Here is a 15732-nt window from a genome sequence, read left to right as displayed (position 1 = left end):
CTTGACCCCCGGGTACCCAGACCCGCCCGGGCTAAAACAATATGTTGTCCAAGTACTAGGGGTAAATGTAATATAGCATTCACGTTCTCACTTCTCTCACATTACCCCACCCTCGTTCTCACTTCTCTCATCCTCTTCACTCTCTCATTCCAGATCTCTTCACTCTCTCGTTTCCATTCGTCACTCTCTCGTTTCCATTCTTCACTCTCTCGTTCCCAGTTATTGTTTTCTCACTCTTTCACTCAGAAATCAAAGGATTCCATCATTCTATCTCTCACTCAGGTTTGTTATTTAGGGTTTTTCATTTAGGGTTATGAATCTACTAATTTTAATTTAGGGGTTGTGATGATCGTTGTTGTTTATATGTGAGTAAAGGACGTCGAGCCAGTTACCTCACTCTACAGGTGATTAGGGTTTGTGTTTTTTATTGTTGTTGTTTCTATCACTTTCTCAGTTCTCTAACTCTAATGTATTTTACATGTTCTTAACAAGGATTTCAACAAGGTCAAAGTGGAATGGAAGGTAAATGTAAGTATACTAACTGAAACTAATTGTTCTTAATCAAAGAAGACATTTGATGTATTATTAAGATACTAAATTTACTTCACTTTCTGTTTTTTTTTGTGTTACAAGGAATTGGAATTGCTGTTAGCTTCTTCATTCAATCCTGGTGCATATCACTGTTAGCTTCTTCATTCAATCCAGGTGCAAATCCGTTGTACTCTATGAAAGAATCACTGTGTATTTGAATTATAGGTTGGTTTGTATATGAAATAAATTGATTATAATCAAAAGCTTTGAGAAAATTATAGGTTGCTTTTTTCAATTTGACTTTTGGATTTCGTATGAAATTTTCCAAATCCAGATAAAGTAGAATTTGTAATCTGCTCTTTTTTTTTTGTATCTATACTTATTTGTAATTGATGTTCTGTTTTGTTAACCTATATAGTACTAACTAACAATTCAAATTGAAGAAAAATAAATTGTTTTGGGTAATTATACTTCAGCATGCTTAGTTTTTTTTAAGGAAAATGAAACTAACTAAAAGTGAAATGATACTTTCAGCATGCTTAGTTTTTTTGTAAGGAAAATGAAAATAAATTGTTTTGGGTAATTATACTTTCAGATTGAAGGAAAATGAAACTAATTAAAAGTGAAATGATTCTTTCTTTCTTGTAAAAAAAAAGTAGTCTCATAATCCCTCAAAGGTTTAGTAGGCCATTAAAGTGAGACAATAAAAGGAAAAAGAAAAAGAATAAGATGACAACAGTTTGGTTACCTTTTATGAAAAACTAGTAGGAAACCCGTGCGTCAGGATCATATTACATGAATCAGTCTATCACTTGTAATGCTCCCTTATATAAATTAACAACATATATTTAGCCAAAGTGTTTTCCAAGTTTTAGTAAATATTAATAAATGTTAAACACATGATACACAACGGTAAAACAATGAAAAAGCTATTAATACATTCAATTTTTTATGTCTTCAAATAAAAACAATTTACATATTTGCTGGTATAAATATCAGATGTTATCTTCTTGTATGATTGCAACCAGCCAACAACATGCATCGTATACCTACATTATAAAATGTATAAAACAATATATGATTAAGAATAAAATTTAAGGCATATAAATATTGTGTGTTTCATATACAAATACAAAGATAGAAAAGAAGAATAAGCTTACCATCTAACAAAGTGATTGGAAAAACTCCTTGTATACAACATTTGTGGTAGTGGAGCACGAAACATTCTCTTTGTCATGTATTAAGATTTTAAGACCATTTTTTGTAGTAACTCTTGAGATTGCAACATAAAGTTGTCCATAACTAAACACGGGAGAAGGCAAATACAAACCAACACTATCAAGAGATTGACCTTGAGACTTATTAATTGTCATTGCGTAAGAGACAATAATCGGAAATTGTCTCCTAATCAACTTAAATGGCCACGGTGACTCTGAAGGTGACATAGACATTCGAGGAATGTAAAAAAGGTTACCTATGTTCTTGCCAGAAATAATTTTTGTCTCAATGACATGATTGGCCAATCTTGTGACAATCAATCTTGTTCCATTACACAATCCATCCGATTGGTCCAAATTTCTCATAAGCATAATGGGAGTACCAACTTTCAATTTGATTCTATGATTTGGTAAACCTGATGTTCTTAATTTGCTAAGAAATTCTGGAATTAGCACTTCATAAGCTTCGGTATAACTCGTATCAGTTCTATCAATTGAATCGTAACTAAGATACTCTTTCTCTTCTCCTAAAAAAAATCAACAGAAAGATACGAACATTAGTAAATTCAAAATCATAGGCTGCATATTCTTTTTCCCATGCACCAAAAAAAGAATAAATAATTTTTACCTGGTATAAGTTCCAATACATAATGATTGATCTTATCCACAACTTCAATGGTTGAGGCAAGAATTGCTTTTCCTTGTAGATATGTGTTTACACAGAAAAATGGTAAACAAGCGCTAGTTTCCTTTTTAAAGGTTACTTTTGCGGAATCAACTAGAATATTCTAGGACTAATTGCTTTAATTTGTTAATTACGTGTATCTGGTCTGTATTAAATGCAGCAATGACTTTAAAGTAAAAGTAAACACTGAAATTGAAGGTTTTAAAGTAAATAAAAGCAATTTAAAAGCAGTAAATATGCACTGAAAATGAAATATAACGTAAAATGATTGCATAAACTACACTGGTACGCATACGTACATTCCAAAGTTGCACTCGTCACTCATTATTGCACAGAGATTTGAGTTTACTTGTGTTTTGTAGAAAATGCGGACCCTAAACTGTTCCTATGGAACTTGCTTAAATAGTAAAAATAAAATAACTACTACTAACGGTCGACTGATTATCAGTCAACACGTGTCTTCGACATGCAAGATCTTCAACTGTGAGACCTCCACGCGTCCTGTGAAAACTGCCAGAAAACTGCTTGAAACTGCCTCTTAACTTCTGATGCCTTCCGACTTCAGGGCTATACTTAAACAAAACGTCTAAGTTTTTTTTCTGTTTGTTCTAGTCGAACATGCATATTGACTAATTCTAGTCGAACCTTGGCCATGATGATTTATAGATAGTCGAACGTCAGCTTTGACTCAACAAGACCTTTTAGTCAGACTTTTCTCTTTAGATTCTTTAATAATCTCACCTGTTTCAGGGATTATTTACCATTATTTAATAAGTCGAAATCCTAGGGTAACAAATTGCCCCCCAAGCGACTTCTTTCGACTGACTTCAGGAAAGAGAAAAATGGCGTTTCAGTTCTTTCTTAGGTTTCGACTTTTGTTCTCTTCTGACGCCATGATTACTTTGCGCATCCCTAGGTACTAATTATTACCTAAATCTTAGGTAGTGGGCTATAACTGCTCCCCACTTTCTAAAACCCAGTTTCCAAAGCGTTTCTTTGACATGACCTTTGATTTCTACAACTTCTTTTTGCACGATTTCTGCTGACGTCACTACCAGCTTATATATATGTGCAGGTTCCTTCTCCTTTTTCTTTCTTTCTTCTCGTTTCCTTCTCTTCTCAAACGTTTCAGAAAGAAATACCCCTCTTTTCTAACCTTTCACCATTTTCTTCTTCTCCTTCCATACACAACAATGGCTGCTGCAACCACCAACACAACCGTTTACGCTACAGGTACTAACCCTTTAGGGTTTATTATGTCTCGTGAAGAAGAAGAACAAGGGTTGGATTTTGTTCCTCAACCCAACCTCACAGAGGCCAAAGCCATTATTTGGCAACACCAGATGTTAATCCCTTTTCAGATTACTGATAGATTAATGGCTTTCTCAGGGCCATTACCAGATCACCGTTATCATCCAGAACAAACCACTGGTTTCTTTCCTTGCTTCCAAACCACTATGCCTGTAGCTTTCGACAAACCACGTCCCCTCGACTTGAAGTTTATGGACCCTTCACTTAGGGTGTTTCGTTCGACTCCAGCTCCTGGCAACAAAGAGTATTTGGCTTGGCTTAACAAAGTTCAAGCGAAAAAGCAACAAAGATGGGAGGAATTGGGCATCTTCGACGCCATACAACTATCCAGAACTGGTCATAGGGTTTGTCCTGCAATGTTACTTGCTTCGATATTTTTATGGGAAGGTTCGACTAACACCTTCCACTTTCCTTGTGGAATGATGACTCCCACTCTCTTCGACGTGGCTGCCATCACAGGGCTTTCGCCATTGGGTGAGATCTTCGACCCAACTCTTCCCACAGAAATGAATTTCAACTTCACCAATGCTACCATCACCAAGTATATGCAAGATCATTATGACAAGTCGACAGAAGAAGTCTCTGACGAAGAGCATGTTGCCTTCCTCACCTACTGGCTCTCATACTATATGTTTTGTCCAGGATCAGTTCAGATTGCCAAAGCTTACATACCTTTGGCTATTCAGATTCATGAAGGTCGAAAGGTCTCTTTAGGTAAGATTCTCCTTGCTTATCTTTACCATACTTTAGGCATAGCATCTTTAAGGATCAAACGTCTGCACGAAACTCCAAAACAACTCTCTCTGTCGGGACCTTATTGGCTCTTGCAACACTGGTTGAATGCCACCTTCGAGTCACATATAGGTTACACTGTTTCCAGGTCCATTCTAGAGGTCATGTATGACAGGAGGGTCGAAGGCATCAAACTTGCCTTTCAAACTCCTCAAGATGAGTCTAACAGGCCCAACCTTCTCAAATATGTGAGATTGTTTTCTGAATGTAAAACATTCATAGCTTCTATGGCCCCTTTTTCCAATCGATGTTTTGGGCCGACTTGGTTCAAAGATATTTTCCCTAGGAACACTCCAACCCTTCGAGCTCAACTGAATGCTATTTGGGCTGCTTTTCTGACCCCAACACTTCTCTCTCATCGTATTGAGTCGACAGGCAAGTGCTATGGGTTTGTAAGTTATCAACCAAATTTGGTCTCTCGACAATTTGGTTTGAGCCAGATGCTGCCCAAAAGCCTATATTCTCATGACAATGACATTTGTTACTCCGGTCGACCGTTTACATCTCGTCAACACCTTGACTGTTTAAAGTTTCATAACAAACAATCTCTGGAACACCCAACTTTCACCTTTCAAAACTCCTATTTTACAACTAAAGAGTTTAGTGAGTGGTGGTCTGAATACTACCAACTATTTGATCGAGATTCTTTTATCAAGAAACTGAATACTGCGTTCGACAAGTTGGAGGATCAACTTACCATAAGTAAGTATTTTATATCTGCTTTCATTTTCTTTTCATTGTCAACAGCAATATTCTAATATCAATTTTAGATCTTTCAGGGCCTGATCTTACCAATCAAATCGAAGCTCCTGCTCCTAAGCCAGGTCGAAAGCGTCCCAGTACATCGAACAACACCACCACCAAGAAAAACAAAACTGTTAGAAAGGTACTTAACTTGATCTTTAATCTTGTCAAATCTACCTTAACCTTCATTAATTGTTATTCTTCCTTTTCAGTTGGTAGTTCCTTCTGAATCAGACGAAACTACATCTCCACCAAATCAGGAAAGTGAGATCTTTTCACGACCCCCGCTTCCGACTCCACCAAAAAGACGAAATGTTGTAAAGAACATTCCCAAAGTGGTTGTCAAGCCTCAAACAGCTCCAACAATTTCTTTGTCTCAAACTCTTCCTGAGGTAACTTAACATTCTCTTCCAATATATCTCTCAATATCTCTGTTTTCTAACACTTTTCCTGAATAGAATGCACCAACTGTCGACCACACTCAGGAGAAAGTTGTCGAGGTTGCTGAAAAGATTGCTGAAGCTACTCCTGACTCCAACCCTTTTAGCCCTCAGAGGACTGATGCTTTTGGAAGTAACACTGATTCGGCTAACACTCCAGGTCAAAGTCGAACAGATCCTCAGGATAAACCCATCGTCGAACAAACACCTGTCACAAAAAATGTTGAAGATGTCCCTCGACCAGAACACAATGCAGCTTCTCAGTCTAGACAACATCCTATTGCTGATGATACTAACTCCAACAGTTCTCTTAGTCAGGAGGAAATTCTGGACTTGAAGAAGACTAATCCTTTAGAAGCTCTCTTTCGACTTCAGAAGCTGCGACCAAGTTCTTTTGAGATTCCTGCTCAATCGACCAATCCTGATGCTGAGATTGATGCTTCTCTTGTCGAAGCTATATGCCAGCTAAAAACCCATCTGAACGAACCTGAGTTTCTCGCTGTTCTTGAGAGTTCTGAACATCTTGGTGGAGAAATTCGTAAGATCCTAGACTTACTAATCAAAGCTTCTCTTCCAGCAGTTGTTGTTCAATTCTTCTTTGATTTTGAGGCGTACTTCGACCAACTCTGGAGGGACCTTATGACGAAGAAGAACATCACTCGTCAAGCAAAGAACAAAGAGCGTGAAATGGAGAGGGAATGGGATGCCAGTGCAGCTTCGACCAAAAAGGTTGAAGAATTTCAGGAGAAAACTTTAAAGTTTTCTGATAAGAAGGGAGAGATCGACAACAACATTGCTAACTACAAAGCTCAAATTGATGCTCTCAACAAGAAGATTCAAGGTCTTGAACAAGAGAAAATCAATTTAGCCCAAACTGAAGAAATCCCTTCGCCTGAAATTATTAACCAAGAAGTCTTGAAAGGACTTGGTCATGGTGAAAACGCCCTCAAGTTGGAAAGTAACATTCGACAACTTAGGCAAAACTTGTCTCGACTTGATTCTAAGATTGACTTTGAGTCAGCCAAGCTAGCTTATTTTAGGAACAACTTTCCAACTTTGTAATTTTATTTTCGACTAACTGGCTATATTTTGTAATGACTGCCAACGCTCTTTATAAGGAACTTTTTGTAATGATTGGCCAAATTTTTAGCCATTTTAATATAATCTTTTGGTTTTATTCTATTATGCGAATTTCTTGAAGTATAGGTTTATATCTCTTCAAATATTTACCGTTTATCCTCAAGATTCGACCATCTGAATGTAGTTCTTCAATTTCATATGCATTGTTTGAAAATACTTGCAAAATTTTGAACGGTCCTTCCCAACTTGGGGACCATTTACCCAGTAACTTATTCCTTTGATCCATGGGTAAAATAACTTTCCATACAGAATCACCTATCATGAATGTTTTTTTTTTGACTTTCTTGTTGTAAGCTTTCGCCACTTTTTTCTTTTGTTTTATCAACCTATCTAACACTATTAGTCGTTCTTCGTCTAACTCTACTAATTCGTCTAACATCATACTCCAGTATTCATCAGACGAAAGGCTGTTTTGTCGTTGAATTCTAGCTGACTGTAAATGAATTTCTGCAGGCAACACAACATCATGCCCAAAATTCAAACGAAATGGGGTAGTATTTATTGCTTCCTTTGGTGACGTTCGACAAGCCCAAAGGATTTGGTCGAGCGTTTGATGCCAATTTTTTGGCTTTCTCCCCACATGCTTTTTTATCAAATTTATAATAACTTTGTTAGCAGCTTCGACCTAACCATTAGCCTGAGCGTAATATGGAGTGGATGTTAGCAATTTAAATCCTGTCTCTGCTGCAAAAGCTTGCATCTTTCGACCAACAAACACTGATCCTTGATCAGTAGTAATAGTTTCTGGAATCCCATATCTGTAAATAATGTGTTTTTGTATGAAACTAATCACTGCTTCTTGATCAGCATTGACTAGTGGAATTGCTTCTATCCATTTAGTAAAATAATCTATTCCCACTAAAATGAATCTTTGTTGCTTAGAAGATGCAGGTTTGATTTCTCCTATTAAATCCAAAGCCATCCTCTAAAAGGCCAAGGTTTGACAATGGCATGCAATTCACTGGCTGGAACATGTTGAATGCCTGAAAATTTCTGGCACTCTTGGCATCCTCTTGCATATTCAATACAGTCTTATAGCATTGTCGGCCAATATAAACCTTGTCTAAACAAAAACCATTTCATCTTATGGCCTGACTGATGAGCTCCACAAACACCACTATGAACCTCTGACACAGCCAAATATGCTTCAGCTTCACTTAAGCATTTCAACAATACACCTTCAGCTGTTTTCTTGTATAAATCACTTCCCAATATCACATAGTTTAGAGCTCTGTATCTAATCTTTCGATCAATTCCTCCGACTGGATTATTTAGGTATTGGACTAATGGGTTTCTCCAATCAGAAATTGTCATATTATCGATGGCAAAAATTTCCAAGGCATGCAAATCTTTACTTTCAACTTTGTCTTCTACCCCCCCAAATTTTGACGTCGACAATTGACCCAACTTGTCTAACACTTCATGAGTCTCTTTCTCTTTGATATCGACCATATCTTCTAACTTGTTTTTAGAAACTCTATAGCCAGAAGCAATTTGTGCCAATTCATTGGCAATGTAATTATTAGATCTTGGTACATGTAAGACCTCGACATGTTCGAATTTCTCTAACAAGCGTACCACGATTGCATAGTACATTATTAGATTTTCTTTGATGCATTTATACTCTCTCTTGATTTGTCGAATTACTAGCTCAGAATCACCTCGAATTTCAACCCGCGTTGCCCCCAAGTCTATTAGGGCTTTCAAACCAGTTATCAAGGCTTCGTATTCGACCTCATTATTAGAGCATACATCCTTCATTTTATAATGGAACTTTGTTGGAAGTCCTTCAGGAGAAATAATCAAGACTCCAATGCCTGATCCATTTTTATGACTAGAACCGTCAAAAAACAACTTCCAGTTAGTTTGATCGACTAGATTTACAGATAGCTCGACTAACCCATGGTCAACTATAAAATCAGCCACAACCTGTCCTTTCATAGCTTTTAAAGGAACATATGTTAAAGAGAACTCAGTTAACGCTAAAGCCCATTTACCAATTCGACTATGCAAAATTGGTTTAGACAACATATGTTTAATAACATGAAAATGAGAGGACACATACACATCAACAGGCTTTATATATTGCTTAAGTTTGTTACATGAGAAATACAAGCATAAACATAACTTTTCAATATCATTATACCTAGTTTCAGCATCCACTAAGGTTTGACTTAGATAATATATAGCTCTTTCGACACCATTATCATTCTCTTGGGCTAACATACTCCCAATTGTCGAACCTGATGCAGCTATGTACAATTTCATACTCTTTGTCCTATTGGGGGGTAACAAAATAGGAGGCTTAGTTAAATAAGCTTTTATTTGGTCGAACGCCTGTTGATGCTCTGGCTCCCATTTGAATTGATCTTGATTTTTGAGCTTCACAAGTGGTGAAAAAATCTTCGTTTTGCCACTTAGATTTGAAATAAATCCCCTCAAGAAATTAATTTTCCCCAACAATGACTGGAGTTGTTTCTTTGTTTCTGGCGCCTTTAGCTCCAAGATTGCTTTCGTCTTTTTCTGGTTTATCTCAATACCTTTCTTGTGAACCACGAAGCCCAGGAAATCCCCTGCATGGACACCAAAAGCACATTTTAAAGGATTCATTTTGAGTCCATATTTTCTCATTCGTTCAAAAGACTGTCGAAGATGGTCTAAGTGACCATTTTCAGAGTTAGATTTTATTACAATATCATCGATATAGACCTGCATAAACTCGTCAATAAAATCATGAAACATGGAATTCATAGCTCGTTGGTACGTAGCCCCAGCGTTTTTTAAACCAAAGGGCATTACAACCCATTCATAAGTTCCTAAAGCACCTGGGCATCGAAACGCCGTCTTAGGTACATCTTCGTCAGCTATAAAAATTTGGTTGTAACCTGAATATCCATCTAATAAACTGAGATATTCAAATCCGGCTGCGGAATCGACTAACATTTCAGCAACAGGCATGGGATATTCATCTTTAGGGGTAGCCTTATTTAAATCTCTGAAATCTATGCATATACGAAGGCTACCATTTTTCTTTATTACAGGCACTATATTAGCTAACCATTCGACATACCTCGCAGTTCGAATAAACTTGCTTTTCAGTAATCTTTCAATTTCTATTTTGATTTTTTCCATAACCTCTGGCGCAAATCTTCTAGGAAGCTGCTTGATAGGTTTCTTTCCTGGGTGTAAAGGTAATTGATGTTCGACCACACTTCGACTTAAACCAGGCATTTCATTGTAATCCCATGCAAAACAATCCTTATATTCTTTCAACAGTCGAACCAACTTAACCTTTAGATCACTTGTAAGTTTTGTACTTACATAAGTAGGTCTTTTAGTGACTCCGTCACCTAAGTCAACTTCCTCAAGAGGATCTTGAGCTTGCATTCTTTTTACCGAACCTAATGGATCCATTTCGAAGCCTAAAGGTTCGTCATCGTATATCCCATCAAACCTTTCGACCTGGTGATCGACTTCCTGATTGTTTGCATTTTTTACCATCATGGCCTCAATGGCCATATTTTTCTCTAGTTCGGCTTCTAAAGCCGTTTTTTCCTTGTTCTCGGCCAAATAAGCCGTTATTCGAGCCAGGTATTCTGACTCAGTGGTCATCATCTTTGACTATTATCCCCTGCTCAGGAGGACTTTCATGATTTAATGGTTCATTGGGATCTTCCTTATTCCAAATGAAACCATAATTTGGGTCTAAGTTCAAATACTTAGACACACTTTCATCAGAAGAATACACCTCTTCTGCTTTGTAGCAAGGAGCTACATTTGCCAGATGCTGGTCAAAATGCTTGCGACCACTCTCAGTTTTGTAATAGCTTTGGTCAGCTTCAACATTCTCCACTATACCATCTGGCCTCCAAATGGCCACACGCTGATGCAAAGTAGAGGGAACTGCCCCTATACCATGGATCCATTCTCGACCTAGAAGTAACTTGAAATTGGCTTGAGATGCAATCACCATAAAGATGGTTGACCTGACAGTCGAACCAATAGCTAATTTCACCTGAATCACTCCAAGTATTCCACTTGTCTTACCCTCATAATTAGACAGCACCATATTGTGGGGTCTTAAATCTTTGTCAGATTTTCCCACTTTCTGAAGTGAGGAATAGGGCATTAAGTTCACAACAGCCCCACCATCGACAAACACTTTGTTTATTGGAACCCCATCCACTTTTGCCCTTATGAATAAAGGCTTCAAATGATACATCATTCCTCGATCTGGCTTCTCAAACACAGCCTTTTGTTCTTCCACTACTCCTTTTCCCATTACATAATAACAAACAGGCGTCTCTTCTACATTCTCGTCAGGGAGAAAATCATCTTCATTCTCAGACACCTCAGATACTCTGTCGAACTCTGCTGGAAGTACAGATACAATTCCACAATCAATTAACAACTCATCTGACTCTATGTCAAAGTTGTCGTCGACCTCTTCATCCGACAGTGGAGAATACTCAGGCTCTTTTTCTGTATTGAGAATCAGAGCATCATCATCAACTAATTCTTTGATGAGTTTCTTTCCCAGGATCATTCCTGCAGCCAACCTCTCATTTGCCACTTTGGCCTGCTCTTCAGTCAATCTCCTCTGAAAAGGTTTCGGCTGGTAGAGAGAGAAACCTGCCTGCATCATCTTTGAGTTTTCCTGGCCATTCTTATGGCTTCTTTGGTAATGCCTCCACTGCGTTCGAGTCATAGGATTTTTTCCTTTGTAATTTGGAGATATATAGTCTTTCCTCTTAGATCCACTATCAGTCCAAGAGCCTTCAGCATTTGCTCCAGTACCTTGGATCTGCCATTCTGGACGTTTACCTCCTCTGAAGTTAATAGGTTTCACCCACTTGTCCTCAGGGACATCCGTCTTGGGTCGAAAAGTCTTTGGCTTTTCAAACCTCTTCCTGTACTCTCCAGCCCTTCGACCACTATTTTCTCCTGTATACATGAACTGACGATTCTTGCCTCGACGAGGATCGAACCTCACTTTGTTTGCAGCGTCAACATTGAAAACAACATCACACCTTGGACATAATCCAACTTGAGAATTTTTGTTGTGACACCTCTCAAGGAATTTCAAAAGGCTCTCGTTTGGTTCAGGATAGACCATGTTCAAGATTTTGCCATCAGTAGCACTATCTTGCTTTCCGCCGAAACCATCAGTAGTTTCGACCATCATCACATCAGCAAGCTCGGTATAGTGAGCCTCTTCGACTTGCAAGGGATCAGTATCTACTTGCATTGATGACTTTGGCTTTTCTCCAAACTGTAACCTTCCTTCTTTCAAAGCTTTCTGCACCAAATCCCTGAAAAGAACACATTGAGAAGTCTTATGACCCAGGAAATTATGAAATTTACAAAATCCTCTTTTTTTCTTTTGTTCAAGAGGAGGATTCTTAAGTCATGGGGGTACTATGATTTGCCCATCAGTTACTAATAGATCGAATATCTCACCACATTTTGTTATATCAAATGAATATGTTTTACTAGAAAATTTATCATTTTTACTTTCGATCGGATTTTTATCTTTTGAGGGCTTGAGTAATTTACAAATATATGGTGGTCCCGGCTTCAATTCAGCCACATTGACCTCTCCCTCTTCGTATTCACTATCACTATCAGAGTCGAACTCATTTGTAGTAACATAAGCTATCTTTTCTTTCTTATGATATTTACTAACTCTGGCCTTTTCAGCTTTTAACCTTTCGACCTGGCGCACTCTGTCTGCCAATTGTGCCATATCCCTTAAATGTTGGGTATCTAATTTCTTCCTTATGGAATAATCTAACCCACCTGCAGCCATTTCGACTAACTCATGTTCAGGAATTTGTGTAAAACATCTAGCTTTCAATAACCTGAACCGATTGAGGTAGTCATCGACCGTTTCTGTACCCTTTCGCCTAACTCCGGCTAATTCTTTCAAACTAATCTTCGACTGTCCCATATAAAACTGTTCATGGAACAATCGTTCTAACTGACTCCATGAAAATACAGATTGTGGAGGTAAGGTCGTGAACCAAGTAAAGGCATTTTTTGTTAAAGAACTTGGGAAATATTTCACTTTTAAATTCTCATTGTTTGCTAATTCTCCAGCCTCTGTCTGGAACCTAGCAATATGTTCGACTGTCGATTCGCCAGTCTCACCAGCAAATTTGGTAAATTTTGGAATTTTCCAACCCCTAGGCAATTTTGTCTGCCTTACGTACTCTGACAATGGGGAAACAAAATTTGGTCTATGCAAACCTACATTTATTCCATTCTGAACTAAGATTTGTTCGACTACATTCGAGATATTATTGTGTCCAACATTGACATCTTGCTGGATATTTCTAAGAACCTGATTAGCATCTTGATGCCTTTGTACTACTCTAGGGATTTCTTGTTCAATTTGTTCCCCATTTCTAGGAGTTTCAACTACTCTAACATTCGACCCTTGTGGAGTCGAAAGGTTTGGTTGTGGGGGCGCTCCAAAGAAATCTGCTATTCTGGCCATTTGTCTAGCCAATATTTCATAACTTTGGTTCGTATTGTTTATCATGGGAGTAAAAACAGTTCCCATTTGTTGAGTAAGGGCATTAACCATTTCATGATTACTTTCGTCTATTTGTTGTCGAATTGACAACATTGACGTAGTACTTAAAGATGGCAAAACCTGGTTATTGTAACCTATGCCCATAGGTCGACCCCCTGGACTTGATGTGTTTGTTGCCATCATGCTGTCGGAGTACAATGAAGGATTAGTGTGTAAACCTTGCATCATAGACGTAGGCATTCCAAACTGAGGGTTAAAACCTGGTGGAGGTATCATTCCATGAAACGGCGGTCGTAATGGGTTAAACGGTGACCGTACGTTCATTGGTGATGATACCAATGTTGCTGCCGTCGATTCACCAATATTTGTTGTTCTAACTGGGGATGAATTTGCGGCATTTTGTGATGTTATTCCGGTTAGAACAACTCCTTGGTTTCCAGAAAGGTCAGAATCATTTGCATTAACTTCAGACATGTTAGTTAATTTTTCGACCACTTCTTAGAATCATACATAACTAATGCACTAACAAATATAAAACAAACAGCAATTGACGAGTCCCACTGGGCGTGCCAATTTGTTTACACAGAAAAATGGTAAACAAGCGCTAGTTTCCTTTTTAAAGGTTACTTTTGCGGAATCAACTAGAATATTCCAGGACTAATTGCTTTAATTTGTTAATTACGTGTATCTGGTCTGTATTAAATGCAGCAATGACTTTAAAGTAAAAGTAAACACTGATATTGAAGGTTTTAAAGTAAATAAAAGCAATTTAAAAGCAGTAAATGTGCACTGAAAATGAAATATAACGTAAAATGATTGCATAAACTACACTGGTACGCATACGTACATTCCAAAGTTGCACTCGTCACTCATTATTGCACAGAGATTTGAGTTTACTTGTGTTTTGTAGAAAATGCGGACCCTAAACTGTTCCTATGGAACTTGCTTAAATAGTAAAAATAAAATAACTACTACTAACGGTCGACTGATTATCAGTCAACACGTGTCTTCGACATGCAAGATCTTCAACTGTGAGACCTCCACGCGTCCTGTGAAAACTGCCAGAAAACTGCTTGAAACTGCCTCTTAACTTCTGATGCCTTCTGACTTCAGGGCTATACTTAAACAAAACGTCTAAGTTTTTTTCTGTTTGTTCTAGTCGAACATGCATATTGACTAATTCTAGTCGAACCTTGGCCATGATGATTTATAGATAGTCGAACGTCAGCTTTGACTAAACAAGACCTTTTAGTCAGACTTTTCTCTTTAGATTCTTTAATAATCTCACCTGTTTCAGGGATTATTTACCATTATTTAATAAGTCGAAATCCTAGGGTAACAATATGCAACATCTTGGAATACGTTAACCAAATTGGGATATGTATTTTCAACAATAGCTTTGATAGGATCTTCATAATTGGTAATCAATAAATCTTGAGGAATCCCTATGTCCACCAATCCATCATTTGGTTTAGATATCTTACCATCACCGACATTTAAAATCCATTTTGAGAACTCCGCTAATTCCTTAGAACTTGTATTATCGCTTCCCAGCTGAAGTCTCATGTTTTTTGTCAGTGTTAGAACCTGACAATAGTCCCAGATATAAGAGGAGCATATGGATGCATGAACAATATTAGAACGCCCTGCTCTCGGAACAACTGGAAGAATCTGTCTGAAGTCTCCTCCAAAAACAACAACTCTGCCGCCAAAGATTTTATTCCCAAGACCCTTCTTGGTTATGACGTCTTTAAGTGTTCTATCCAATGCCTCAAAACAATTTTTATGAGCCATAGGTGCTTCATCTCATATTATCACGTCTGTTGCCTCGAATAATTAAGAATGTTCAGTGTTTTTGTCAATATTACAAGTGGAGTTGTCAAGTGTTGGCACAAGAATTTTGAACTTGGAATGAGCAGTTCGTCCACCTGGTAATGACAATGAAACTATATCGCTTGAAGCAACAGCAAGCACAATTTTTTTCTTCGAACGAAGTGCACTTGATAGTGTCCTCCACATGAAAGTTTTACCGGTCCCTCCATAACCATGTAAAAAAAGACCCCTCCTCTTTGTTTTCCGACAGCTTCCATGATTTTTTCAAAGATTGAGCGTTGTTCATCTATCATGCATAATGTAAATTGTTATATTTCAAAAAATGTCTACCTGTGGGACTGTCAACTTATGCCATTGATCAGTGGTTTTCACACATATTTTTATCGTTGTTTTTAAGTATGTTTAAGTTTTGTTATTGAGTGTTTTATTTCTTTATTCGTCATTTTATGCTTTGGTTGTATGTTTTAATGTTTTCAGGTTCATATGGAGAAACCGGAGTAA

The 15732-nt window shown here is 37.7% G+C and overlaps 1 protein-coding gene across 1 annotated transcript; it reads right to left on the bottom strand.

Annotated features, from left to right (window-relative positions):
* Positions 1-1694: 1694 nt before the first annotated feature.
* LOC131605412 (uncharacterized) lies at positions 1695-15192 on the bottom strand. The gene is made up of 3 exons (XM_058877770.1): positions 14744-15192; positions 2377-2459; positions 1695-2275 (listed from the first exon to the last, which is right to left on the bottom strand). The coding sequence occupies exons 1-3, from the start codon at positions 15190-15192 to the stop codon at positions 1695-1697; spliced, it is 1113 nt and encodes a 370-aa protein (XP_058733753.1).
* Between the last annotated feature and the right edge of the window lie 540 nt (positions 15193-15732).

This window comes from Vicia villosa, linkage group LG5 (genome assembly GCF_029867415.1).
Source record: "Vicia villosa cultivar HV-30 ecotype Madison, WI linkage group LG5, Vvil1.0, whole genome shotgun sequence".
NCBI lineage: Eukaryota > Viridiplantae > Streptophyta > Magnoliopsida > Fabales > Fabaceae > Vicia > Vicia villosa.
Note: the sequence above shows the minus strand (reverse complement) of the source record. Positions and strands in the feature narration are given on the sequence as shown.